Here is a 24,494-nt window from a genome sequence, read left to right on the forward strand (position 1 = left end):
GCGGAGGCTGCCGAGCTCCGGCCCGTGCTGGCTGGTGGCCGAGCTGTAACACGATGTTCTCACCGCTGCCCTGAGCGCAGCCGAGCGATCCCTGTGCACACGCAGAGCAGAGCACAGCAGAGCAGTGCAGAGCAGAGCAGAGCAGAGCACAGCAGAGCCGAGCACAGCCGAGCGTGGCCGGGCGCCACCGCACCGGGGCAGCGACCCGCACTCCCTTGTCTGCGGTCACACCTGGCACAAAGGATCAGACGGAGGATTAGGTTTCATCTCTGTGCCTGGACAAGGAGTTCACACGCCAAGGTGACAGGGCCTGCTTTAATCACGCTTCCCATTTACAGGCAGGCTGCAGCGGTGGCAGGCACCTGGTGACCCCGGCGCGAGGGAGGGCACACACCTGAACCCAGAACCTGCTGGCTGCACGCAGCGATAGCCAGCACAGATCCTGGGGAGAGTTAGTTAATAACTGATTCACGTTCAAACAAATCTTCTAAACCAAAGTCAGCCACAAATCCTTTTCGAAGATTATCAGATCCAAAAGTCAGTGACATTATGTTGCTGGGAGTTAGCCTGGTCTGCAGGGACTGCTCTGCCAGTGAGCAGTCTCCTTCCCTGCATTTAGTAACTGGAGAAACTGTTAGAGGGACAGAACTGAAAACTAAACCCCCTACCTTTTCCAGCACCAACTTTTGGAATGCATTTCCTATTAACAGCTCCAGTGTCATTGTGAGGGGCCAGCCATCCCCACTGCACTGCAATAACGCACTGGGTGGAGGAAGAGAAGAAACATCCCATCCTCAGCACAGCTGATGGAGCTGTCCACCCCTGCAGCTCAGGCCTGTCCTCGACCTGCGTGCAGCTGAAGGAAGCCAAAGGCTCCCTGTGCAGGTCTCTCACAGCCGCACACTCCCACCCAAGCTGCTGCAGGCTGGGCTGGGCAGATCTGCTCCCATCCTTTACAAGGACCATGTTTGCAGTCACAAACAAAAGAGGGATTTGCCTTGTGAACTGAGAGAAAGACAAGCAAAACACCCTTAAGTTTGCTTTGCTGACATGGACAAGGCACAGACAGGTCCCTCTGTGGTACACACCCAGGTGGGATACCTTGCCACCTTCCTCCTTCACCTGTGAAAACATCACCTCTGCTCCCCTCCCCTCTCCTCTGTGCTGCCCCATCCCACAGGCACACACAGCCACCCACCCACCCCCATGAGGGGCATATGTGTGGTGGCTCCATGCAGCAGGACAGAGCCCCTGGGACTGAGCACCTGGGAGAGGAAGTTTCTTTTTCTTCTTCTTCTTCTGCTGCTGCTGCTTTGAGGGCAGAACCTGTGCCTGGGAATCAGGATCACAGCTTGACCTTCTGTTGGGGCAGGCAGTAGGCTCTGTCACAAAACCAGCACTTGTGTCCTGAGCCTTAGATGACACCTCACCAGGGGAAACAGGCAGCACAACTGCACTTTGAGCTGGCAGGGTTTTCCCCACACTTGATGGCAGAGCAGAGGACGGTGTCCCAGGGCTCCCTGGGGAGGGAGCAGGACCTCTGCACTTCAGCACGGTGTCCGGAGCCCCTACGGCCGTGTCCGAGCGCCCGGCCACTCGCCCCTGGCCGGCAGAACGTGCCCCAGGGCCCTCGCTGCCGTCAGCTGCTGCCATGTGCTCCTCCCGGCGGCAGGATCTGTGGGCTGAGCCGCTGTCCTCAAGTTTCACACAGCTCCGGCAGGCCTCAAGTGACTGAGCATGATCAACCAGCCCTGCCGGCCTGTCCCCAAGGTCGGCTGGAAGGACAGTCACTGCACGGGATGCCTCTGTCTGCCGGAGCAGGCCAACCGTGCCAGCACCAGGTATCAAACCGCTCCGATCACAAACTGCCACCATTCCTTCTTTGTCCTTGGTCTCAGATAGGTCTTGGATGGATTCAGTGCCCTTCTGCAGGCTTCCAGTCACCGCCTCACTGGGGATGATGTCTGGATACAGCCCAGCACGCTGGGCAGCTTCTGGCATCTCCGGGAAGACAGCGCAGCTTGTGGGAGACTTTGGCAAGAGGGGTGACCTCTCGTCGGGTGAGCCAGGGCTGCGTGGCTGGAAGAGGAGATCGGTGACTTGCCTGCAGCAGTTTGCAAAAAGGCTGTTTCCCATGCCTGGCTCATGCAGCTCCGGATCAGAGCAGTCAGCTGTGTTTCACACATACACTGAAGTCCCCACAAGGCACGCTCCCACACGCAGCCCGTGCCCTCCGCTGCCTCCTGGCAGTCCGATGTGAGATTTCTCCAGAGAATCCACTTGGCCCCACGGGGCAGGACACAGGAGGACCAGCAGCTGCCCCCGCGCAGGATCCCACGTCCCGTGTGCTCACCAGAATCGGCTGCTGGGCTGGCAGCAGTTTCCCCAAGGTGCTGCCTGGAGACCTTCACCCACCGTCATCCGCCGCCCCGGCCCCGTCCCCCGCAGCCCCGGGGCAGCTCCCGCAGCCCTGCCGTCCCAGCACAGCCCGGCTCGCACGGCTCCCCGGCACCCGGGGGATGCTGGCCCCGGCGGGGGGTTATAAATAGCCCCATCTCGAGTGCCACTCCAGTGCAGCCTGGGACGGCCGCGGTGCCAAACCTGAGCAAGTGGGATGCATTGAATTACAAGGCCAGGGCAGTTACTATGGCACGCCCGGGCCCGGCACAGCCATCCATACTAAACAGGCCAGCACAAAGCATTCAGGCAGGGAACCAGTAAGTAGATTCTAGACGAATTTTCACTCCTCTCACGCTGCTCTGCCATATAAAACACAAACAAACCACAAAACCACACACACAATCCCCTAACACCTCTCCTCTCTCCATGCTACTTACAGAAAATCACAGCAACTGGAGCGGGGATTATGGAGCTGGAGCTTTCTCCAAGCACCAGGTGGTCTGAGGTCTGGGGTCCGGTCACCAGGCTGTGCCCAGAGGTCACTGCTTGCCGGCAGCGAGGCTGTGCCACAGCCACGGGCTCCTCACCCTCCGTCATCCAGGCATCACTCCTTTGGCACAGGACAGGCCTTGGAGCTCTGGAGCCTCACCACTGGGCACCCCTCAGTCCCACGAGCCAGCACCAACGTTCAGATCACATGAGCATCATGTTTTTTCTTGTGATTTTTGAAGGACTTCAGATGTACTGATAGCTTCAACTCTTCCTCCTTACCAGGAGGAATGTCCTAGAAGTCCCTGGTCAGGTTTCCTGAAGCTGAGCTGCATTTCTTCTACTCCAGCCAAAGCAAGCTCGCAGTAGCGTGTATGTGTTAGCTGTAACCTGTGAATGCTGGTGTCAGTACAGCAAATGCAAATTAAATTTTAGCTGAATAATAAATGAAACTAAATAAATAGTTTAATGAATCCAAATAAACTGGCTAAATGAACAGGCATTAGCTCCAGAGATGGCCCTAATGAAAACATTTCTGCAGGACATCCCGCCAGGGGAGGTGAGAGAGAGGCTCCCTCTGCCTCCCCTGCGGAAACCACAGCTTCCCAGGAACTTCCCACTTTAGGTACAACAAGGACTTCTTTTAATAAGAGCCCACAGTGAAACATTAGAGCTGCTCTACTGCCATCATTAAACTCAAATTGGTTCCAAGACATCTGTGGGCAGAGCTGCAAGCTCTGCATTTATTTCTCAGCAGCTTCACACCACTGGGACTGGCTCAGAGAGAGAGCAGAGCATGGTGAGGCTGCAGCCTGCAGTTCTCTCGGCAGGGCCAAGCCCAGGACATCCACAGGGCCCCACAGCTGCTGGCTCAGGCAGTTAGAGGTGCTGAAACGTCTCGAGCTTTGCGTCTGGCGCCCTGAGTTACCCACCCCGCACTCTCCGCATCTGGGAACTACATTTTAACCCATTTGTAAACTTTCTATCTGGCCAAAACTTCTGAGGAACCTAGCCTTGAAACTGCCTGCGTGGGTGACCCTGCTACAATAACATGCAAACATCACAGAAATCAGGCGCAAAGAGTCGGACTAACGCAAAGTGCAAAGATCAGCACCAACAAAAACATTAACCGTGTCAGGAAGAGCATGCTTCTCAAATTTCAAGAGAACCGAAGGAAGGAATTGTATTTCAGACAGAAACCAAGAACCAACCGATAATTCTCCAAGTCTCTGCGCCTTACTCTTGTACATACCTTAGTTTCAGAAAGCTGCTGGCACAGCAAGAGCAGGGAACCGAGGTGTTGTTCTCTGGGTAGGGCTTGCAGGGGAGATCTGACAGCTGCGATGTCCTCAGCAGCTCCGGCTGCCTTCCCGTGCCCTGGCACAGCTGTGTCCATCCACCCACAGCTCTGGGGACAGGGCAGGGCAGCTCTGCAGGAGTGTGCTGCCAGCAGCAGCCCGGGAAACCTGCCTGTCCCATGGGAACCCCTCTGCCAGGGACACGGAGTGATCGCACCCTGCCTCGCACAGTGCCCCGACCTGAGCTGGCACCACAGCCCAGCCCAGCCCAGCCTGCAGCTCAGCCTCCAGGCTGTGCTGGAGACTCTGCGGGCTCCAGGGACACCGACAGCAACGACAGAGCACACAAGGTACTGCCTGCCAACAGCCAGCATTCCCACTCTCACCCAATCCCAAGGGCAGGAGCCTGGGCAGCAGGGCTGGTCTCAGGCTAATCCGACCCACTGGAACTGTGGGCGAGATTCCTGATCCTGCAGTTTGATGTCACTGGACATTACACACAGCCTCTCTGAGCCTGCAGTCTCTGCAACAGCTTGTACTAGAGACTTTCTCTTTAAGGGGAACGACAAACTAAAGAAAAGCTTTTTTGGAAAAACATGCCAATCAAAGCTAATTCCAAGACAGCCTTGCTACTATGGCAAAAACCTGACCTACTGCCAGAAGTGTCAGCCACTGCCACCACAGGAGGAACCACGGCTGGTTTTCATCTTTGGCGCACTGTCCAAGCACTGCCCCAAGGACTGGCATTGCTTCTCAAATGCAAATAAACAAAAATGAGTGAACTTCAGACCTGTAAACCTTCTAGAAATAACAACTTTCCAGCACAACCAGTGGAGCACAATGCAGGAAAGTAAAGCAAGTGCTGGGAAGCTGCACCAGGAGAGGGGTGTGCTGCCAAGTTTAGTCATGTACAGACAATGAAGGTAAACACAGGACTCTTCGACATGGTGCTGGTTTTACTGTGCACATGGCAGTTCTGAGTCTGCAGGTGGATTTATCTCAGTGCATGTTCCTGACCTACTTACTTCCACTTTTCAGCTGGGAAACCCAGGAGCAAGGCTGCTCAGGCAGAGCAGAGAGCTTCCAGTGGGAGCTCAGCTCTTATCCCACTGACAGAACTGCCCTGAACATGATATCCTCGAGTTCCCATCCCTCATCTCGCCATGCAGATGCTGTGTTATCACGCCCCTTTCCTCTTCTTAACCTTGTGGCAGTGATCGGATTTCTCTTGCACAACTTTCCTCTGACTGCCCCCTCCAAGCCTGTTAGAGCTGCATATTAAAAACCCTGACTGCCAGCAATTCAGCCCTTTCCAAAACACCAGTGAACCTCCAAGGTTGGGCAACAGACAGCGATAGCAGATCCCCAGATTAAGAATCGGCCTCCTGACCTTGTTGCTAACGCACAGCCACACTTGCCTCCACAGCACTTTTCCACTAACACCTGCACTCTCTGCCGCTCTACCAGAAGTGTCTGAAAGCAGGGAGCTCAGGGATGGAGGGCCTGAACTAGGAGAAAACAGACCTGGGTAAGGCAGGGTTGAAAGGCATTTTATGGTATCCAGAAGCATTGCTGGACTTGTACGTGAGAAGCTGGTTCTAAGGCAGTAAAGACCGTAGGAATAAAAATAATCCAAGAAATGCTGCACACAATGGCTGTCTCTGATCTCACGCCAGCTGATAGGAAAGGTAACGTAACCCAAAACTGTGCCCATCAGAAATCATTACAGGAACACCAACTGTCCATTCTTTTGTGTTTCTGCACTCAGAAGGACAGAGTAAGTCTCAACAGTTTCTAGGCTGGGGGAAGAGAGCAGCAGCCATCAGCCCTCTCGCCTGGCACAGAGCCCAGCACCTGAGCCTGGCACAGCTCCGGGGTGGGTTTCTGCAGCAAGGAGCCCACCCACGGCCTGCCCACGGCCCCAGGGACTGAGAGCTGCCCTCAGACACAGCCAGGACTGCCTGCACAGGTGCTCTGCAGGCCACACACAGCAGTGGCAACACCAGAGCCTGGGACCAGAGCTCGTGAGGCCGATGCCAAGGTGGCCAGGCTGACCCTGCTCCCCTGAACAGCCCCTGGCTCCCTGATGAGACCCTCCTCTGCCCCTCCCCAGATCCCACTGAGCAATCGTGCAGTGCCCAAACATACAAAGGATTTTTCCACCTTCCATCCTCCCTCAGCAATCAATCGTGGCTGGAGAGGCAGGGATTACACTGCATAACTCTTTAACCCAGTGGCTGGCACCGCAGGTGGGATGCTTGCTTCAAAATCCAGCACGTGGGTGAGAGGGGGAGGCTACCAGCACTGAGCTTCCCACTCTTGAACTGCATCCAACCTGCTCCACTACCAAATGCCAGTGAACTTTGCTTTAGGTGACAAACTTCAAAAATCCACCTCGATACCATAAAATCAGCGGGGGATGGAAGCGACGTGTCGGTCAGGCAGGGGACTCACGTGCCTCGGGACGAAGGCCAGCCACAAGCCACGCTGCTTCTATGCCTTTTGCTTGTCCTTTAGAGATCAGAGAAAAGAGCTGAGGCTGAGATGGGTGTTCAGGCGTCTAAGGTCTTGAAGATACAAGCACCAAACTGAGCAAACCCAGGGCAGGTGGAAGCATCTCAGGGTTGGTGCCAGCCTGGGAGCTGGCACAGAGAACAGTGAGGACACGGAGCTGCACACCGTCCCTGCCCTGCCTGAGCCACTCGGGCTCCAACACAGAGCAAGAACAGCCAGCAAGCAACTAGTTAAACCCGCGATTTCGAGCGGAGATGTCGATCGAGCCTCTGCCCTTTCCAGGAAAACTCTCGCTTCTGAGTATTTTCTAACATGTCAGCGGCGCCCGCAGCCCGAACTTGCAGGAGGCCCCAGCCCTGTGCTGCCCAGGGCCCCCGGGCCGCCCGCGTCCGTCCGCGGGCAGCACCACGCGGTGCCCGGAGCGAACCTCGGCCCGGCCTGCCGCCGCCCCCGGGCTCCCGGGCACGGGCACTGCCGGCCCCGGGCACTCCCGGCCGGGCCCCCCCCGCGGCCGCGTGGTGGAGCGGCCCCATGAAGGTGACCTTCATCGGGCCCGGGGCTCCCGCTCCGCCGGGACGGGCCCGCCCAGCCCCGGGGCTCCGCCTGAGCCCGCGGCTCCCCCGGGCCCGGCCCCGGTCCGGCCCCGCCGCGGCACCGGAGGGCTCCCGAAACCGCGCGGCCCGGCCCCGCTGCGGCCTCCGGCCTCGGCAGCCGGCGCAGCCCCGGGGCTGCCAGGAGCCCTCCCGCGGCGCGGCGGGGGCGCGGGGCCCCAGCGCGACTTCCCCGCAGGCACGGAGCCCCCGGGCCGCGGGAGCACGGCCCCGCGGCGGGGCGCGCCCGGGCCGCTCCGCCGGGCTGTCCCCGGCCGGGACCAGCCGCCCGAGTTACCAGAACCGCCCCGGGTCCCCACCGCGGGCCCGGCCCCGCGGAACCCCCGCGACCTTTCCGGCGGGCTCCAGGAGCCCCGGCGCCGGAGACGGAGCGGTGGGTCTGCACCGCTGGGACGGGCATCCTCGGGACGGGCATCCCCGGCGCCGCAGGCCCCCGCCCGGTTCCTTACCGGGGCGCTGCTGGGTGTCCGCGGGCCGGCTGGCGCGTGGTGCCGGGGGCTGCTGCTCGGCGCCCTGCGCGGCCGGCACGGCGGCCGGCGGCATCTCGCCCGCTCGGATGACCATGGGCCCGCCGAAGGACAGCGCCGTCCGCCCGCCCCACGTGGTGCGGCCCCGCCGCCGCTACGGCGCCCGCCACGGCCCAACCCCCGCGCGCCCGCAGCGCCTTAAAGGGGCCGCGCCCGCCGCGCCCGGGTACGGCCCGGGGAGACCCCCCGAACCCCGGGGAAGGTCACCGGCCGCCCGCGTCCTTCCCGGAGGCCGCAAGGTCACCGTGCGGCGCCGGAGGGCAGCGGGGCGAGGCGGCGCCCGGGGAGCGGCGTGTGCCGGGCGGTGTGCCCCGCAGCGTGGGGCCCGGCGGGCCGGGCACTCCCGGACAGCGCTCCGGGCACGCACGGACAGCGCTCCGGGATCCGCGCTCCGGGATCCGCGCTCCGGGCACACACGGACAGCGCTCCGGGCACACACGGACAGCGCTCCGGGATCCGCGCTCCGGGCACACACGGACAGCGCTCCGGGATCCGCGCTCCGGGATCCGCGCTCCGGGCACACGCGGACAGCGCTCCGGGCACGCACGGACAGCGCTCCGGGATCCGCGCTCCGGGATCCGCGCTCCGGGCACACACGGACAGCGCTTCGGGCACACACGGACAGCGCTCCGGGCACACACGGACAGCGCTCCGGGATCCGCGCTCCGGGCACACACGGACAGCCCTCCGGGATCCGCGCTCCGGGCTCGGGCTGCCCCACGCTGAGGCCCCGGTGTTCGTGGAGCAGAAGAGAGCGTGGCAGGGTTTGGGTTGGAAGAGACCCCCCAGCTCCACTCCCTGCCAGGAGCACGGGCACCTTCCCTTAGCGCAGGCTGCTCCAAGCCCCCTTGGTACCCAGCAGGTTGAATTTCTTCAAACAGGAGTCTCTGCAGCCGTGGGGGGGAAATGTTGGGAAAATCGTAAATTGTAACAAATAGTGGTTGGTGATAGGTTTAAAAAAACCAAAACAACACCCCAACAACAACAACAACAACAACAACAACAAACCCCAACCAAAACAGGACAAAAATTCAATGTGAACTTTCTGAAGAGCGGATGCTCTTTAATGTTTGATCTTTGTAACTTTCAAGCCTAGTCAAGAAGAAGGGATATTTAATTCATGAAACAAACAGCAGCTAACAAGCAAGCCGTAAGTGATGTCCATGTGTCAGAAAAACAAAGTTTAGGGCTTGACATGATTCAGTGATCTAAGACCTGGGGGAGGAGGTTAACATAGCTTGGGAGGAAGGATGTTGTCACTAATAATGGACACAAAGAGTGCAGAATTTATGGGCCACAAGGACATTTAGCAAGACTCCCAAGATAAGGAATAACTAATAAAACTAACTCAGTGTTTTATTGTGCTGAAATCAGCTCCAAATAGGTAAAAGATAATTCTGGCATGGGGGAGTCTGTGGCCATCAACCCACAGACCACTGATGCTAGAAACTGACCAACCCAAAAGAAGAGAAAGACTAATCAACACGGGAAGTGGAGAATCATTAACCAATAGAGAATACTAGTTAATGAGAGAACTATGTAACTTGCAGCCAATGAACACTAATTCTTTTGTTTGCTAAAATGTATGAATTGTTAGAAGTTTTGATAATTGCCATCCGTGTTAGGTGGAACAATGTACCCCCATGCACCCAGCGCTGGATAATGTCAACTTTCTGACCAAACAAACTAATTGGAGAATTTATTTCCCATTTCTTTGTGTCACTGTCCAATCTGGCCTTGAACATGTCCAAGAGTGGGGCAGCCACAGCTGCTCTGGGCAGCCTGTGCCAGGCCCTCCCCACCCTCCCAGGGAAGAATCTTCCCAATATCCCTATGTAACCCTGCCCTCTGGTAGCAGGAAGCCATTCGTCCTTGTCCTGGCACTCCAGATCCTGATAATGATCCCCTTGTCTACCTGCAGGCCCCCTGTAAGAACTGGGCTGTCACTCTGAGGACTCCGCAGAGCTGTGGAAGAGCTCTGGGGGAGTGAGGTAGGAGCCAGTCCTGGGATGGAGACAGAGGTGCTTCTGGTTCATGGCTGGAGGTCTTGCATTCTGGGGTAGGACAAAGCACCCTCTGCAGATTTCCGTCTCTTTATTAAGAAAAAAGGCATATTACAACAACAACTAAAGTACAGCTCCATACTCTAGTCTCTGGGTGTTAACACATTTGGAAAAGCACTTGGTTAAAAAGCAAAGTCAACATGAATATCATCCTGCCAAATAATGGTGACATGTAGCAAAATGAACATTCAAATAGAGCAGAGCAGTGTCAAACCTTTGGCATCTGTCCCTCTGCAGCGGCGCTCCCCAGCACGAGGCACAGGCGTTTATTGTTCTCACTGAGCTTCGCAAACTCAGCCAAGGACAATATTTTTGCTCCAACGAAACCACAGCTGCTCCGGGACCAGAGGAGCTGAGACCAGAAGTGCTGCCCTCCTCTTCCCTCTGCCAGAGCTCTCTCAGGGGTCCCAGCACACCTCTGGCCAGGCAGAGGTGATGTCCCCACCCCACTGGGGTGACAGTGACCTGGAAACATACAGACGGTGCCTGTCCCTGCAGGGCCGAGGGGGCTGCAGCTCACTGCTGTACCCACAGCCCCTGGGCAGAAAGGGTCTGCATGCTTCAGACATGCAAAGATTTGGGGCATTCCCAGGGCCTGATAGTCTAGTTTCTGCAATAATTGCAACAACAGGAAAGGGGAGCTTTCCTGGAAGATGACTGAAATCTATCGGGAAGAGCCAGGAGGCATAACCACACCCCGGCCAGGGAGGACCAGGCCCCGTTTGGGTGAGGGTTGGGTGCACCTCTCACACACCGGCAGCTTCGCTCCCCTGCCCCTGCCCAAAGGTGCGAGGAGAGGGAGGGTGAGATGAAGGGATGGGATGTGGTGGCAGTACCAGCGTCACCCTCTGTGTCCTGCCCAGAGGCACCATCCCTTCATGGGGCTGGGACAGCGGCGTCCCTGCAGGGCCAGAGCCAGCAAGGAGGACACAGCGGCAGAAACGGGGCCCTGGGGAGCAAAGGGCAGCTCTGACGATGAGGGGACACGGTGCTTTGTTCCTTGTGCTTTAACAGGCCTGGTGGCTCCTCCTCAGCCGCTGTGCTCATCGATCCTGAGCTCCTCCCGCTCACCCAGGCCGGCACTCCGGCACCGCTGATCTTATCCACAGATCTCAGATGCCTGCATGAGGCAACCCAGAGGCGTAAGGGAGTTCTCTCCCGTCCTGTTGCATTCCCTGTGGGACTTGGCAGCCCGGCGCCGACAGTGCAAGAGGGTGACAAGAACAGGCGTGCACCGAGGCGGCCGCGGCGTCACTACAGCTAGGCTGGCTCAGCAGGGCCGCTGGGACGTGAGGGACGGTGTTCTAGGAAAAAGGCAGGATGGCGTGGCTTCACTGGGGCAGCTGGAGCCCGTTCACAAGGCTGTACACGAGGACTCTGAAAGGTTCACCGAACCCCCAAAAATGAAAGTCCCTTGTGCTGCTGATTTACCTTCCTCGTGTGGAGAGCTCGGGGAGAACTTGGGGAAAGCAGAGCAATCCCTTCACACTGCTGGCTCCAGCCACTTCAGGCAGGATGCTTCTTGTTGTGTCACTGCCACCTCTCCTGGGCACCTAGGAAAGAGCCCCCTCAGCCCCTCCAGAGCACCCATCAGCTGGGCCACGAATCTGGCTTTGCTGGTGACTCACAGAAAGCTTTCCCCAGGGAAGCCAGCAGGGCCTGGCCCCAGATCAGACTGTCTCAGCACAGAGCCATGCAGCAGTGGGAAGGTTGGGAGCCCAGTGGGGACGGGAAGGACACGGCTGGGAGCGCTTAGATTAGCCCCAGCAAACACATTCAGAAATATGGCTTTTTAGTTAACAGGGTCAAGAAGGAGACCTCCCTGACTAATCTGCCCAGGGTTAAAGTCAGGGGAGCGTGCCCCCCATTGCATCTTCCCCCATCCACTGCTCACTTCACACCTGCTGCAAGGTGCATTTCAGACATCACTTTCTCAGATAGCATTAGGAAAAAGAAATAATAACATAATAATAACAATAAGGAAAAGAGATATTAGCAAACCAAACACATCAAATCCATAAGCCTCTGCAGAGCTACAGAGCGAAAGGGGGTGCAGAGGAGAGGAGCCCGGCTGTTAGTCTGTAGACAGCTCTCAGCACGTGGTGGTTTACACACACAGGACGTTGTTTAACAACCGAGCGTTATTGCTATGCTTCCATTGCCAGTCTAATCATTAAGCTTTACAAGTCAACATCAAACCCTGCCCGTTCCATCCTGAGCACGTTGGTGTTGGTGGTTGCACTCCTCAGTCTGTGCTTGCAGGCGCAGGTCGGAGCTGTGTGTGCCCTTTGGACTCCTGAGGAGTGCAGAGCACGGGCTAAATGCACCTACAGATCCCTGTTACATCTTACAGGCTAAGGGCTAGCTTACAGTGCAATGGGGGGAGTCTGTGAGAGCCCCCCACTCCAGGAGGGGAGGACAGGCCCTGCCTGGGCCCCAGTGGCTCCTCAGGCTCCCGGTGGCTCCAGCAGCCTTCTCAGTAAAAAATAGGAATACTGTCTTTTTGATTTTTTTTTATCATTTTGATCTCTTTGATCATTTTATATAAATACAAAGATTAAAATAATTTATCTCAACATTATTTCTATTACAATCATACAGTGTTTTTCCTTCAAAACAAGTGCATGTACGTGTTGTGTATATATATATAAGTGTATATATAGTATCTCTAGAGCTTCCCTCCCCCCCAAGAAAAGCAGCAGTGACTGAAGCAGGTACAGCACGCAGGAGCTGATCCTTCCTGCTCCAAGGCAAATGTGCCTAAGGAAAAGTGCAGGGCTCAGCCTGCCAACTCATTTCCAAGCACATTACATTGGCATGAAGGGGGAACTGGGGTGCTCGCTCTCCATCCCTTTGGGAACCCCCTCGCTGCAGGCGGCTCTGCCTGCCCGGCCAGGGGCTCCAGACTTGCCCAGCTGCCTGCCTGCACCAGGAGCACCTGGGGAGGGACAGGCATGGGGGACTGGGAATGACATCAGCTCCTCGAGCAAGCTGCTAATTCCTGGTGGAGAGGAAAGGGCCCTGCAGCTCAGACAGGGTTGCTTCATTTACATACTAGGCACTACGGATGATGATTGCTAGGAAGGTATTTACACAGGAGAAGGATCACACTTCTCCGTCCATTTTTCAATGCTTGGGTCAGTCATAAACACCACGATCTCATGAAGGAGCTTGTAATAAAAATGCAACATACTGTGTCTGTCAGGATTGTCTACGAAGGACGGGAAACAGCTGTGCACACCACAGCTGCAGCAACAGCCAAGCACACAGGGACAGGCATCGCCTCTTTCACCCTAACAGGGGAGAGACAAATCCACAGCAGAACCTCTCAGAACCTGAGAGAAACAGCGATTTCCAGAGGCCAATAGCACCTCACGGGCACGACACACTCCCAAACGGTGACGCTGGAGCCCTGGGGCTGCTCGTGCAACCCCGAACAAACCTCCCCTCACTGCCCCCGTGCGTGGGTGACAGCAGGGCCCCGCACACACAGCTCACCCCGCAGCTGGGGCTGGCAGAGCCTGCCTGGATCACTGTGCAGAGGGAAACGGGCAGGAAGCATTCTGCAGCCTTGCCGGGGAGCTCAGGGCTTTTCTCCCTCATGCAACTGTTGCTGGTGCTCGCTCAGAGCCCAGCGGGGCGTTACCAGAGCCCCCGCGCTGCCCTGCACCTGCCGAGCGTGCACAGCCAAGCTGGGCACGAGGAGCTCTGCTGGCACGGCCTGTGAGCACCCTGCCAGGGCTCCCTGCAGCCTCCCACGGCTGTGACAGTCTGGGAGGACAGCTGGGGGCTCGCGGGGGCTCTGCGCTCCTGAGGCAGCAGCTCCAGCTACCTCAGGGGCTGCAAAAATTTCCCACTAGAGCTTTCCTGCCCCAGGAGCTGCACACCTCAGCCCAGCTTCAAGCCAGGCTGCTGCCTGAGCACTGTGAGGGGGGCCCTGCCCAGCGAGGTTTGCTGGGTTCTTTCCCAAACCCAGAGGTGTGTGAGGGACCACGCGAGCGGCTGGGGAGCCCCAGCCCTCAGGGGTGTCCTGCGAGAGCAAGAGGGGCCTTGCCCTCCAAAGCCTGACTAGTCACACAGCAGCCAAGGAAAAGGTACAGGAGCGGCTGATTTCTGCCCTGCTAGTGCAGCTCATATGCTTTGGGGTTCGCTTTTACCAAAGAGCCGGCTTGGTGACTGCTGCTGGGAATCTCGTAAAGCATTTTAATAGAGTATATAAATATTGAACTACAAAAATAGACAGCTCTGACTGCACGGGCACACTGAGGGTGAGTGCGGGCAGGCCAGGCCTCGCCAGTCTATGAGGGTGATGTCTTTCAAGAGGTTTCAAATGGAACTGGAAGGAAATCGGGTCTGATCTCAGCCTGCAGCTCCCTCCTGCCCACACCAGCCGTGGAGGCAGCGAGGGGCCTGCGGGAGGCTGTGCGCACCTGGCAGCCAAACGTCGGGGCGAAGCCTGCCCCTTGGCTTGCCCTGAGCAGCACAGGTCCGGCAGCACCGCAGCAGAGAGACCTTTGCCCTGCCTGGCCGCCAGAGCCCTCCCCTCCTAACGGTGTTTCACAACACCCAGCGAGTGGGTTGTAAAGCTGACAGTTTGGTTGGAAATGGGGCAAGGCTGCCCCAGTGGGGCGAAGGCAGCTGTGTATGGCCGCTGTGCTGGGAAGGACAGGAGGCCAGGGGGAGGACCGGGGGGCTGCTCAGCCCTCAGCAGCAAACCCAGACCTGCCTGTGGATGTGACTGAGAACCAAATTGCTGGTGCCGAGGGGAGCTCTGTGCAGGGGGCACAGGGGGCAGCCCTGCTCCAGCAGCACATGGAGCCTGGCTGCAGCGGCCAAGGAGCCACAGGGTGTCCAGCAGGACTGCCTATCTCAGCTCTTGTCCAGCTGCCTTGTCTAAGTCCTGTGTGTGAACGTGATGAGGGGGCAATCCGTGTTGGAGACGGCCAAACCGCTGCACAGGGGAGCGTGGCATAGGGCCTGGCCAGCACAGCAGCACTGTCCTTGTGGAAGGGGATCCCTCCGTCACCCACAGGAACAACCTCGCCCAGCTGCCTGCGTTCTGGAGAACCTTCCTGGTGATGTCCCGGGCCCTTTCCCGTGTGCCTGGCGCCGGGGATGGCCAGGGCTGGCGGCCGGGCTGGGCTCATCCCGCGGTGCCCAGCCACGTCCCGCGCAGCCTGCTGCTGCTGCTCGCCCACCTCCTCACAGCACCCCGGGCCAGGGAAAGCAGCCCGGCGCCCACTCTGAGGGCAGCAGCAGCAGCAGGGAGATCTCATTTCAAAAACCCTTCCTCTTCTTTCTTCCCCTCTTTCTTTCCTCGCAAGCTCCGGACAGGCGCTCGGACGCATCCCCTTCACAGCGCGGGTGCTGGATGCTCCCCCGTCCCGCAGCATCGCCGGTAACATCCCTGGCTCGGACCTTTCGGGCAGAGCGGTCCTCCCTGGCTGCCGGTGGGTGGGAGGTGCGTGCAGGGCTCCGCTTTCGGCTGCCCCTTCCCCTCCGCCAAGGGGATGGGGGAAAGAACCTCTGCCGGCGCCCGCCCCGGTGCCGCCGGGCTCAGGCCTTCCCGGCCGGTCGGGCCACGCCGTCCCCCGGCCGCCTACTCCTGGGCCCGGGGGGCTCCGCGGGCGCCCTGCCTCTTGCCGGGCTCGCCCCTGGCCGGCCGGGGCCGGGCCGCCGGCTCCTGCGGGGGCTGCCGCGGGGGCCGCGGGCCCCGGGAGGCGGCGGCCGGGGAGCGGGGCCGGGCGGGGGGCTCCGGCGGCGGGCGCTGCGGGCCGTGCGGCCGCGGCGCGTAGAGGAACAGCGCCGGGTCGGGCATGGCGTCGTGCTCCTCCTGCGCGGGGTCCCCGGGCGGGCGCCGGGCGGGCGCTCTGTGGCCGCGGCGCCGGGGCCGGGCCTCGGCCGGGGGCTGCTCGGGGGGCGGCCGCCCGCCCGCCCGCGGGCCCGGCAGCCGCTGGGCCGTGGCGTGCAGCTGCAGCGAGAGGTAGGCGGCCGCCTCCGTCTGCTTCTGCAGCTCGGTGTCGAGGATGGTGACGCGGTGGCTCCGCCGCTTCAGCTCCTCCAGGAACCGGCGCTCCTTGCTGCGGAGGCTGGACCGCAGCGCGGCCACCAGCGTCTCCTTGTGCTGCAGCTCCTTGCGCAGCTCTAGGTTGTCCTTCTCCTTCTCCTGCAGCTGCGCCTCCATCGCCCGGCACTTCTCCTCCAGCTCGCGGTCCAGGACATCTGCGGGGCGAGGCACAGAGGGGTCGGGGGGCTCTGCCCTGGCGGGCCCCGGCAGGTCCCCGCACGCTCCCACACGGACGCGGCGCTGGCCGCTCCATGGTGCCGGCGTGTCCCGGCAGCGCCCTTGGGGCTGCTCCGTGAAGTTGGGATCCAGAACTCCCTGTGGGCTGCCCGAGCACGGCCCCGCTGCCAGCACAGGGACCGCGGCACAGGCCGCTGGCACGGGGCCTGGTGTCACACCCGAATGCGGGGGCAAAGCAAAAGGCAGTTTCAGTGGAGCACGTTGTTGCCATGGAACCTGCTGCCTCTACCCTGCTGCAGTGTTAAAATTTCCCTAGGTAAGTAGTTTTTCACCCTAAAAGTGACTTTGAATGTGTGCAGAACGTGTGAGGGAGCACGTGGGCCGGGAGAGAAAAGGAAATGGTGCCGGGAAACCACCGGCCCAACTTTGGAGGGATTTTTGGCCTCAAGCCCCGGGACTCCGAAGCCTGGTTAGTCAGGATGGAGATGCTAATCCAAGATTACGGAGGCTGTGCTCAGCAGGGGAGGAGCCTCCACGCTGGGAGGGGGGAGCGGGTTCTGGGGAATGCTGTCCTGGGGCAGGATGGCCAGACATCTTAGGGAATTCTCAGCTTGGGGTTCTGGGGCTGAGCCCAGTGGGCTGGGCCGGGCTGGACTCCTGACCCCAGCCCAGGCCGCCTGCTCCAGCGCCCAGCCCTTGGCAGGGTGCAGGCTGGCACCTGCCTGTGCTCCCTGGCCTGCCCAGGCCTGCTCCCATCCTCTGCAATAATCTGCTTTTTATGATGTGATTGGCAGCCGCTTACAGCCTCAGCTCCTCAGTGTTTCTGCAGCTTCATAATGAGGTCTTAGGGAGGCAGTTGCAGGCAGTAATTATTGCATGAATGGCATTAGAAGAGCAATCATTTGATGGCATCGTAAATGAGGTGCTGCCCCATAAACGTGGCAAAGTGATTGTGCAGCTCCAAAAGGCTGAAGGATGGGCAGGCACCGTGGACGAGGCTCGCTGCATTGTGGCTGGTGACACCCCGATGGCACCCGGTGGCTTGGGCAGCAGGCCCTGTGCCAGCAGAGCCCCCGGGCGCAGAGAAGGGACCCCTGGCTCCACGGGAGGGGCTGGGAGTTTGGAATTCCCGTGGAGCCAGCCATGGCACTGCCTGAGGATGCCAAGGGCGAGGACCCCGCTGGCCCAGTGAGAGCAGCCTGCACCCACCCTGGGACCGGCTGTCCCGGCACTGAGGACAGAGCACAGGCTGGGGCTTGGTGCCAGGGACCGTGCCCGGGCAGCGCCAGGGAGGAGTTTCAGTTTCGTCTCTGGGACGGGAGGGAGAGGAGCCAGGCTGCTCTGTGAGCAGCCTCTGCCGGCCGCGGGGCTCCCGGGCATCACCAGCAGTTGTTGGGCTGCCAGCAGGCTGTGCTCGCTGCCATCCCAGCCCGACCCTCAGCCCACTGCCCCTCCGGCAAGGTCCGTGTCCCCTCCCTGCAGCCCTGACGGGGCCCCTCTGGCCGCAGGCTCTTCTGCACCCACACCTCTTCCCCCTTATCTCCTGCCCAAAGCTGCGCTCTCACCTTGCTGGCGGGCCTCCAGCTCTTTCATTTCCAGGTCATGGGTGAGCTCTGGAAGAGAAATGCAACAGGACTGAGGAGGGGCATCCCACCCATTCTGTGCTCCCCATGTCTTCCTCTGCACCCTTTGAGGCACAGGACATCACTGCGGCTGCAGTGCTATCTCTGCCCAGCCCACATGGGAGTGTGGCTGTCTTGGAGCACCAGCCACAGGCTGAGCTAAACACAGACAATTCTGGCAATTTATATGTTATTAAGCGGCCTCATGGCCAAGACATTGTCCGCAGGAGGCTCTGCTCCTCTGACAATGCCTTTCCTTTTTCTAAGCGAGTTGCTGAACCATTTTCAGTGAATTAAACCAGGACAAAGAGCAGAGCAATGGATTGAAAATAGACCAAAGTGTAAGCTGCCACCCAAAGCATTTCATAATTTACTGCTCCAGGCTGATCGCTGCCTCTGCACGTGACGCAAGCGAGGACGGCCTCGTCCCAGCACCGTGTGCCTGCAGGAGGATGCTGCCCTGCTCCAGGCAGCATGGAGCTCCCAAATCCCTTCCAAATCTCAGGAGCTGCAGCACCTACCTGCCTGCTCAGCCCCAGCATGCTGCCTCCTCTCTGCTGCTCTTTGCCTGCTCGCTGTCTAGCCCCGGGCTACAGCAGCAGGTCACAAAGGGCAGCTCAGGGACCTTCTGGAGTTCACTTTACCCTGCACTCTTACATACAGTGCCTTTTGAATTAATTATCACAGCCCACCCAACCACTAACAGCCCTGAGCAGAGGAAAAGAGTGGCAGCAGCAGCAGCATTCAGCTGTTTGGGGGGTATTTCTTCCCCTGAAAATGAGTCCAAATGGTTAATCTTTGCCCTACATTTTTCTTTTAATCTGCTTTTGTGTTGACTCTAATCCTCATCACTGCCATCCTTCTGAAACCGAACGCTTGGCTCAGGCTGCTCTGCCTGTCTGTCTTGGAAAACAAATCTGTGTTGAGAAGGCAGAAGTACCTGAGAATGTAATGCAGTTTCTGGAAAGCATTCAGCACTCTCGTCTGCCCTGGTGGGAATCAATGGCCATTGTGCTATTTTTCTGAGACTAAAATTATAGGTTTGGAGTCTCAGATATGTTTCAAATGAAAGCCAAAGCAGCTGCCTATTTCCAAAGACATCATCCTGCTGAGCAAGTGCAGGGATAGTGCACAGCCTGGGGTCCCAGTTCCTGTGCTGGACCCAGGGACTGGTGCTGATCTGCTTCAGTACCGTCCTCATGACCTCTGAGGGGCAGCTGAGAACCACCTCTGTGGGAGGGAGAGCCTTTCCCACAGGGATACCTCAGAGGGACCAAGGGGATAGTGAAAAAGTCAAAAACAACAATGCCAGGGCAGCAGGCACGGCTCCACAGGGCCACAGTGGGGAAAAACTGCCTTAGAGACTCTGCTCACCTCCTGCAAACAGCCCCCCAGATAAGGACACTCAAATGTCAGCAAAGTCTCCTTAAAACTACCCAGGGGTTGCCCCCGTCACTCCTGGCAGAACCACACACCTCACCCAGGAGGACAGGACCCCTCTGGTCAGATATGGCTGTCCTTGGGTCACACTGGGAAGGGGAGACCACCCGTGCAGTGGGCTCATTTCAGCCCATGGGGACAGACCCCCCCAGGTTTGATTTAGGCAGGAGAACCCCGCTGTCTTGCCTGCCTGAAGAGGCTGTAGGTGAAACCATTAAAACAGTGAAACAGAACAGCAAAAGCTCTGAAAGGATGGGGGAAAATTGCCAATTTTAGCAGTGCAGACATTTCTTTGTTTCCCAGGAACCTGGGAAAATGAGGGGCTGGAAGACAAGGAGTAATTAGCTATGGCTGAATTATTGATGAGAGCAGCAGCACAAGTTGGAATGAGTTTCAGTGGTGGCAGAAGGCTGAGCAACCATCACTCCTGCAGGGGTGGCTGGAGGGGAGTGGGGCTGCGGTGGGGCAGCTGTGCACCCCACAGCCAGGCAGGGCCCCGAGCCCTGTGCTGCAGCCTGGCACTCGCCCCCTCTGCGTCCTGCTGAGGCCCTGTGTGAGCACCCCGCGGTGCTGGCAGGAGCTTTGCTGCCCAGGGGGCTCCGGGAGCAGTCGGCTCCCGCACACCACAGCCACCCCAGAGCTCACCTGAGCAGTGCTTCTGCAGGCGGAGGATCTCCAGGTGCAGGTCATGGAGCAGCTCCATCTGCTCCTTCTTCAGGAAGGCGATGTGCCGCTGCACGCTCTGGATCTGGTGCTCCAGGGACACGGTCTCCATCGCAACTAAATTCACAGTCCAGGCCTGCAGGGAGTGGAGATGGCTGGTCATCAAACGTGCAGCAGTGCTTGCAAGCCCCAGCCCCGGAGCCCTTGTGGGGGGCAGAGCCCGTGGTGCAGGGCGGTGCCTTCTCTCCTCGACCCTCTGCTCGGGAACTGTGGCTGTGGGCAAAGCAGCCGATCCCCAGGGAATGGCCTCAGCCCCCTCACCTTCCAGAGCCCCTGAGGCCGGCTCCTGTCCTGCCTGCTCTGAGACTGCACAGGCAGAAAATCCTGCTGCACAAACCCTGGCGTCATAGCATGCACGCCTGTTATGAACTTGGCCCTAGGAAATACTTTATCACTGAGTAGGATGCATCTGGGACAGGACTGCTCCCCGTCGTCCCCAGGTGGGAGTTGCACCAGAGATGATTTTGGCTCTCGCCTGACAAGCCCCACATTTCACAGCAGCAACTGCAGCGAGCGATCCAGCACATGAAAATTACAATATGCTCTGTCTAACCCGATCAGCACTGCATGGCTAGGAGAGTCATGTTGTCTTCCAGGAGAAGGAACATCTCCCCTGATAATTTGCCTGGCAGACAAGAGCTGCTGGCAGGCTGTGCCAGGCAGCCGAGCTGGGCTGGGGGTCCGTCCCCACGTCATCAGTGGCCTTGGCAAAGCAGCTGCAAAAGCCGCCCGCCCACCTGTGCTGCTGCACAGAGAGATAAAAATAACCCCTGAAAGAACCCTTTATCCCAGGAAATACCATTTTGTGGTATGTGGAATCTGTCCTTGCTCCCTGCACACAGCCCAGAAGGAGGGAAGCTGCAGCAAATCAAGATAACCTGGCAGTGCTGAGTGGGTGGCTGGACTCAATGACCTGAGGGGTTTTTCCAACCTAAATGATTCTGTGGGGAGATGCTGTGCCACAAGCCTGAGGGGTGGAGCGCATCATTCTGTCCCTGGGCAGCTGCTTCACACGTCTGACTCCAGTTTTCTCTCTACAGAAACTGCAGAACCAAACAAGCACTGTGGTTCACTGTTCCAGCACCCCTGGCATGGTCACATAGGGCATTTTGCAATTCTTGCAACCAGAATGCATTTAAGATCAATCCCACAGTAAGTGGTCCTGGCAGTGCCCCAAGGTCAAAGCTTTGTTCCTGCCAAAGGCTCTGAAGATTTGTGACAACTCTACAGTTGTCTCCACGTTCCTGTGTTTGATGAGGTGGGGGGTGCAGGCTGGCTGGGCACCCAACCTGCTGGTAGAGAAATGATCCCGAGTGCATTGTCCTGTCGCTGTCCTTACAGAAGGTGACAAACCCAGCAGCGCCAGAGGGCTGGGGCTGGCCGGGCCATCCTCCTTGGAGGGCCATATGTCCTGGTGCCAGCGCAAGAGTTATGGGAGTTACCTGGCATCTGCCAGAGACCAGGAATGCAAACCACACCATGGGTACATCCTCCTGCCAGCCCTGGCCCTGCTAGGCTGAGCTTCTTGAAGGGAGTTGTAGTACCTCATCTCAGGAAACATCAGAAAGTAGGTTGGCTGAAGCCCAGGGGACATGTACTGCTATTTTCAAGCACTTTGTTCTGTCTAGCTGAAGTGTCTTTAGTAGAAATGGCTGCAAATTTTCCATTGAAATTTCCCTTCTCCCCTTAAGTAGGAAATTGCTCCTTTTTTTTTTTTTTTTTAACCAGTGAAAATGTTTTCCTTTAAAAATAGTTGATGATTTCAAGCTGCAAAGAAAGTCAAAGAAAAACAAATCTGGAATTGAGATGTTTGTTGTTTCTGATTTGGAAGCAAAGAGCCTTCATAATTTACCTGTGTATGCAGGAAAAATAGCTTGTCTCCAGAGTTGCAATGGGAAATCCTTAGTGGGTTTGACTCAGCTTTGTCTGTCCGACGTGACTTCCACATTTTCCCTTGAGAAACAGTTCTCAGCTTGTGGCAGGAACATCTGAAGTCCCACATGAGGGAGTGAGCACCTTGTTCTGTTTAGCCGTGAACCTCCCACCAGTACCAAGGGCATGGAGGGAGGCAGGGGTGGGACACAGAAGCAAGCAGGGCAGGAGCTGCCTTCACTGGAAATGAGGACAATGCTGGAAACAGTCGTGCTGGTGCCCAAGAGCAGTGATGGGAAGAGCTCTCCAGGGATTCTGGGGGTCCGAGGCCGCAGCTGTTCACCATTTGCAGCCCCGTGGGAGGGCCATGTTGTCCTCTCTGCAGGTCACACAGCTCTGCCTCCCAGGTGATGATGCAAGAGCCAGAGCTGTTAAGGAAGATGCAATCTCATCCTGAGGCTTAAGTGGCATCAGTGTTGGAGTGTCCCTAACTTTACCAGAGGGCAGTAGATGAGCATTTGTGTCACTGAGGCAGTGTCCACCTGTTACCCAACAGGGTTCAGAACCAAACTCTCAGCAGCTGGTATCATCCCTCCACTGCTTCCGAGGGCAAGTGGGATTGCAGCAGCATCCTGAGCCTTTGGTTTGATCCGTGCCTTCTGTCATTTCACACAGTTCGATCCTTGGGCGGTGCTGGGAGTTAATAAGGATTAGCTGCTGCTGCTGGCTGATTGAACACGTACAGGGTCACTGCAGCTCCCAGCTGGTAACACCAAAACTCCCCGTGCCAAGGGCTTCACAACACCCACAGTGGTGATGACCAAGAGTGTGTGCAGTGAGCCACGGCAGGAACTTTCACCCTGTGCCACAGACACGAGAGCCAAAGCGTGGTGACGGGGGCTGTCCTTCCCACCCGCTCCTCCTGCCCCAGCTGGGTGAGTGTGGCTCCCAGAAGGGTGGTTGTACTGCAGCAAAGAGGGGCACAGTTGGGTGCCCCTACTCTGATCCCTCCCTTGCTGCTGGAGCTGTTACTTCTCTTTTCCAGACTAGATCTAAGATGCCAAGGTAACTGGTGGTGGAAGCTCTCAGAGTGCCTGTGTGCTCTGTGATGATGTTACAACCCTAGAAAACAATGTCATTCATAACAAAAGCCAAGAGTGAGTGATGGTAGTCCTCTTTAGCTTGAGGGATGCTCTGTGCCCTGGTGCTTCTGAGAGCTGAACATGTGCACAGACAGCAGCAAAGGAGGCAGCAGTCAGCTGAGCAGTGTGGTTTGCCCCTGTTCAAAGGTGACACCTACAGCCTGAGCTGGCCCCTGCTCCCTGCAGAGCTCTGCCTGAACAGTTCTCTCCAGTTTTGGAGACTGGACATCCACAGGGCTTTGCTCCACCACGAGAGCTTTCCAGGAACAAGGTTCCCTTGCTGATCCTCCAAGGTTTTGAGCACAGAACTGATGCGGCAGCGCTGGGCTCAGCCCCCTCCAATTCCCCACATGGAGTGACCATGGGCATGGTCTTGACTGCTGAGCCTTCCTGTGCACCTGCCTCTGAACTACATTTTTTTTTTCTGCAGTCCTTGTCCTTTCACTGTGCAACCATGACCTTTAGCACAAGCATATTGGGAGTCCTGATCTCAGCTGTTTCTTTCAAAGTGCAGATGGAAAACCCCAGTGAGATTTACAATTTCATCCCAATTTATCAATTCCTTATTTCACAAACCAAAATGACTGAAGCAGGCTCTTGGAGCAGCTACAATGACCAATTCAGTTGCAAGTCTACCAAGAGCTGATTTCCTTTGCATAGACAGGTTGGTTGAGAATTTGCTCCCAGGGCAAAACTCTGCTAAAGTCTGCTGTTCAATGGAAATCAGAAGCCCAAAACTTTGACCCAAGAAAAACCCTCCATCCCAATGATGCATCTGAAAGGGAGATGCAGTATTGCATATCCACGTACCCCTGTACAGACACCACACAACGGTCTGGCCCTTATCTGTGGGATTATTATTCCCAGTAAATGGCAAATTATCTGGAAGTCAGAGGGCACGAGGTTTGCAGGAACAGGTCGATAATTTGTCCTGCTGTGGCTGCCAGCAACCCCTTTTCCATTGCATTAAAACATACGCAGGAATAAACACTCACACACACTAGAAATCCATAGTGCTTGGTATTTACAACTCAAAGAATATGAACTGCAGCAATGCCACTGAGCTAGTGTATCTTTAAATGTAGGGAAATCAGGCAAGCAGGAAGCTCAGAAACTTGCAGAAGGTCACAGAGGCAGTGGCGATGCCAGGAATAGAAACCAGAGGTGAAATCCCGGCCTTGAAAAAGTCAGTGGGAAACCTTCCCTGATCTCAGCAGAGGCAGAATTACACTCGGAGTGCTGCTTGCTATTCATTATCTGTCAGTATCTATTTACAGATAAAATCAATACAGATGGTGATTATAAATTATTGTGTTTCTTGCAATTCTCTAAGCACAACCGCCTGAGGAACAGCCCCAGTGAGGCTTGTCAGGGAGCTGCGGATGCTGAAGGCAAGGCCGTGCTTTCTCCTCCCGGCTCCGAGGGAATTCGCTATGGATCCAGCTCTACTCCGGGAGCGGAACCGGGCCATCACCGCCGCTCCGGGCCGATCCTCCTCCCCGGCGGGGGAACCCGCGGTACCGCCCGCCCGCTGGGGCTTGGCAGCGAC

The 24,494-nt window shown here is 57.7% G+C and overlaps 2 protein-coding genes across 3 annotated transcripts in view; both read right to left on the reverse strand.

Annotated features, from left to right (window-relative positions):
* CLUH (clustered mitochondria homolog) overlaps positions 1 to 7,893 on the reverse strand; it is a 31,993-nt gene extending 24,100 nt beyond the window's left edge. Inside the window, exon 1 of one of the 2 annotated variants that reach the window (XM_066201683.1) lies at positions 7,762 to 7,893. In XM_066201683.1, the coding sequence (XP_066057780.1) occupies positions 7,762 to 7,876 (115 nt within the window). In that variant the 5' untranslated portion in view covers positions 7,877 to 7,893. Of the gene's footprint in view, positions 1 to 1,265; positions 2,137 to 7,761 lie in introns of those variants that run through there. The other variant, XM_066201682.1, reaches the window with a different exon arrangement.
* A 7,608-nt stretch (positions 7,894 to 15,501) lies between these two features.
* Positions 15,502 to 20,007, reverse strand: CCDC92B (coiled-coil domain containing 92B). Its single transcript, XM_066202179.1, has 3 exons — positions 19,854 to 20,007; positions 17,712 to 17,759; positions 15,502 to 16,124 (listed from the first exon to the last, which is right to left on the reverse strand). Exons 1-3 carry the CDS (start codon positions 19,981 to 19,983, stop codon positions 15,502 to 15,504), a joined length of 801 nt encoding a protein of 266 aa, XP_066058276.1. The 5' UTR covers positions 19,984 to 20,007.
* Positions 20,008 to 24,494: the final 4,487 nt, after the last annotated feature.

The sequence above is a fragment of the Chamaea fasciata genome, unplaced genomic scaffold, assembly GCF_029207755.1.
Source record: "Chamaea fasciata isolate MVZ Bird 193981 ecotype frontalis unplaced genomic scaffold, bChaFas1.0.hap1 SCAF_21, whole genome shotgun sequence".
NCBI classification, from domain to species: Eukaryota; Metazoa; Chordata; class Aves; order Passeriformes; family Sylviidae; genus Chamaea; species Chamaea fasciata.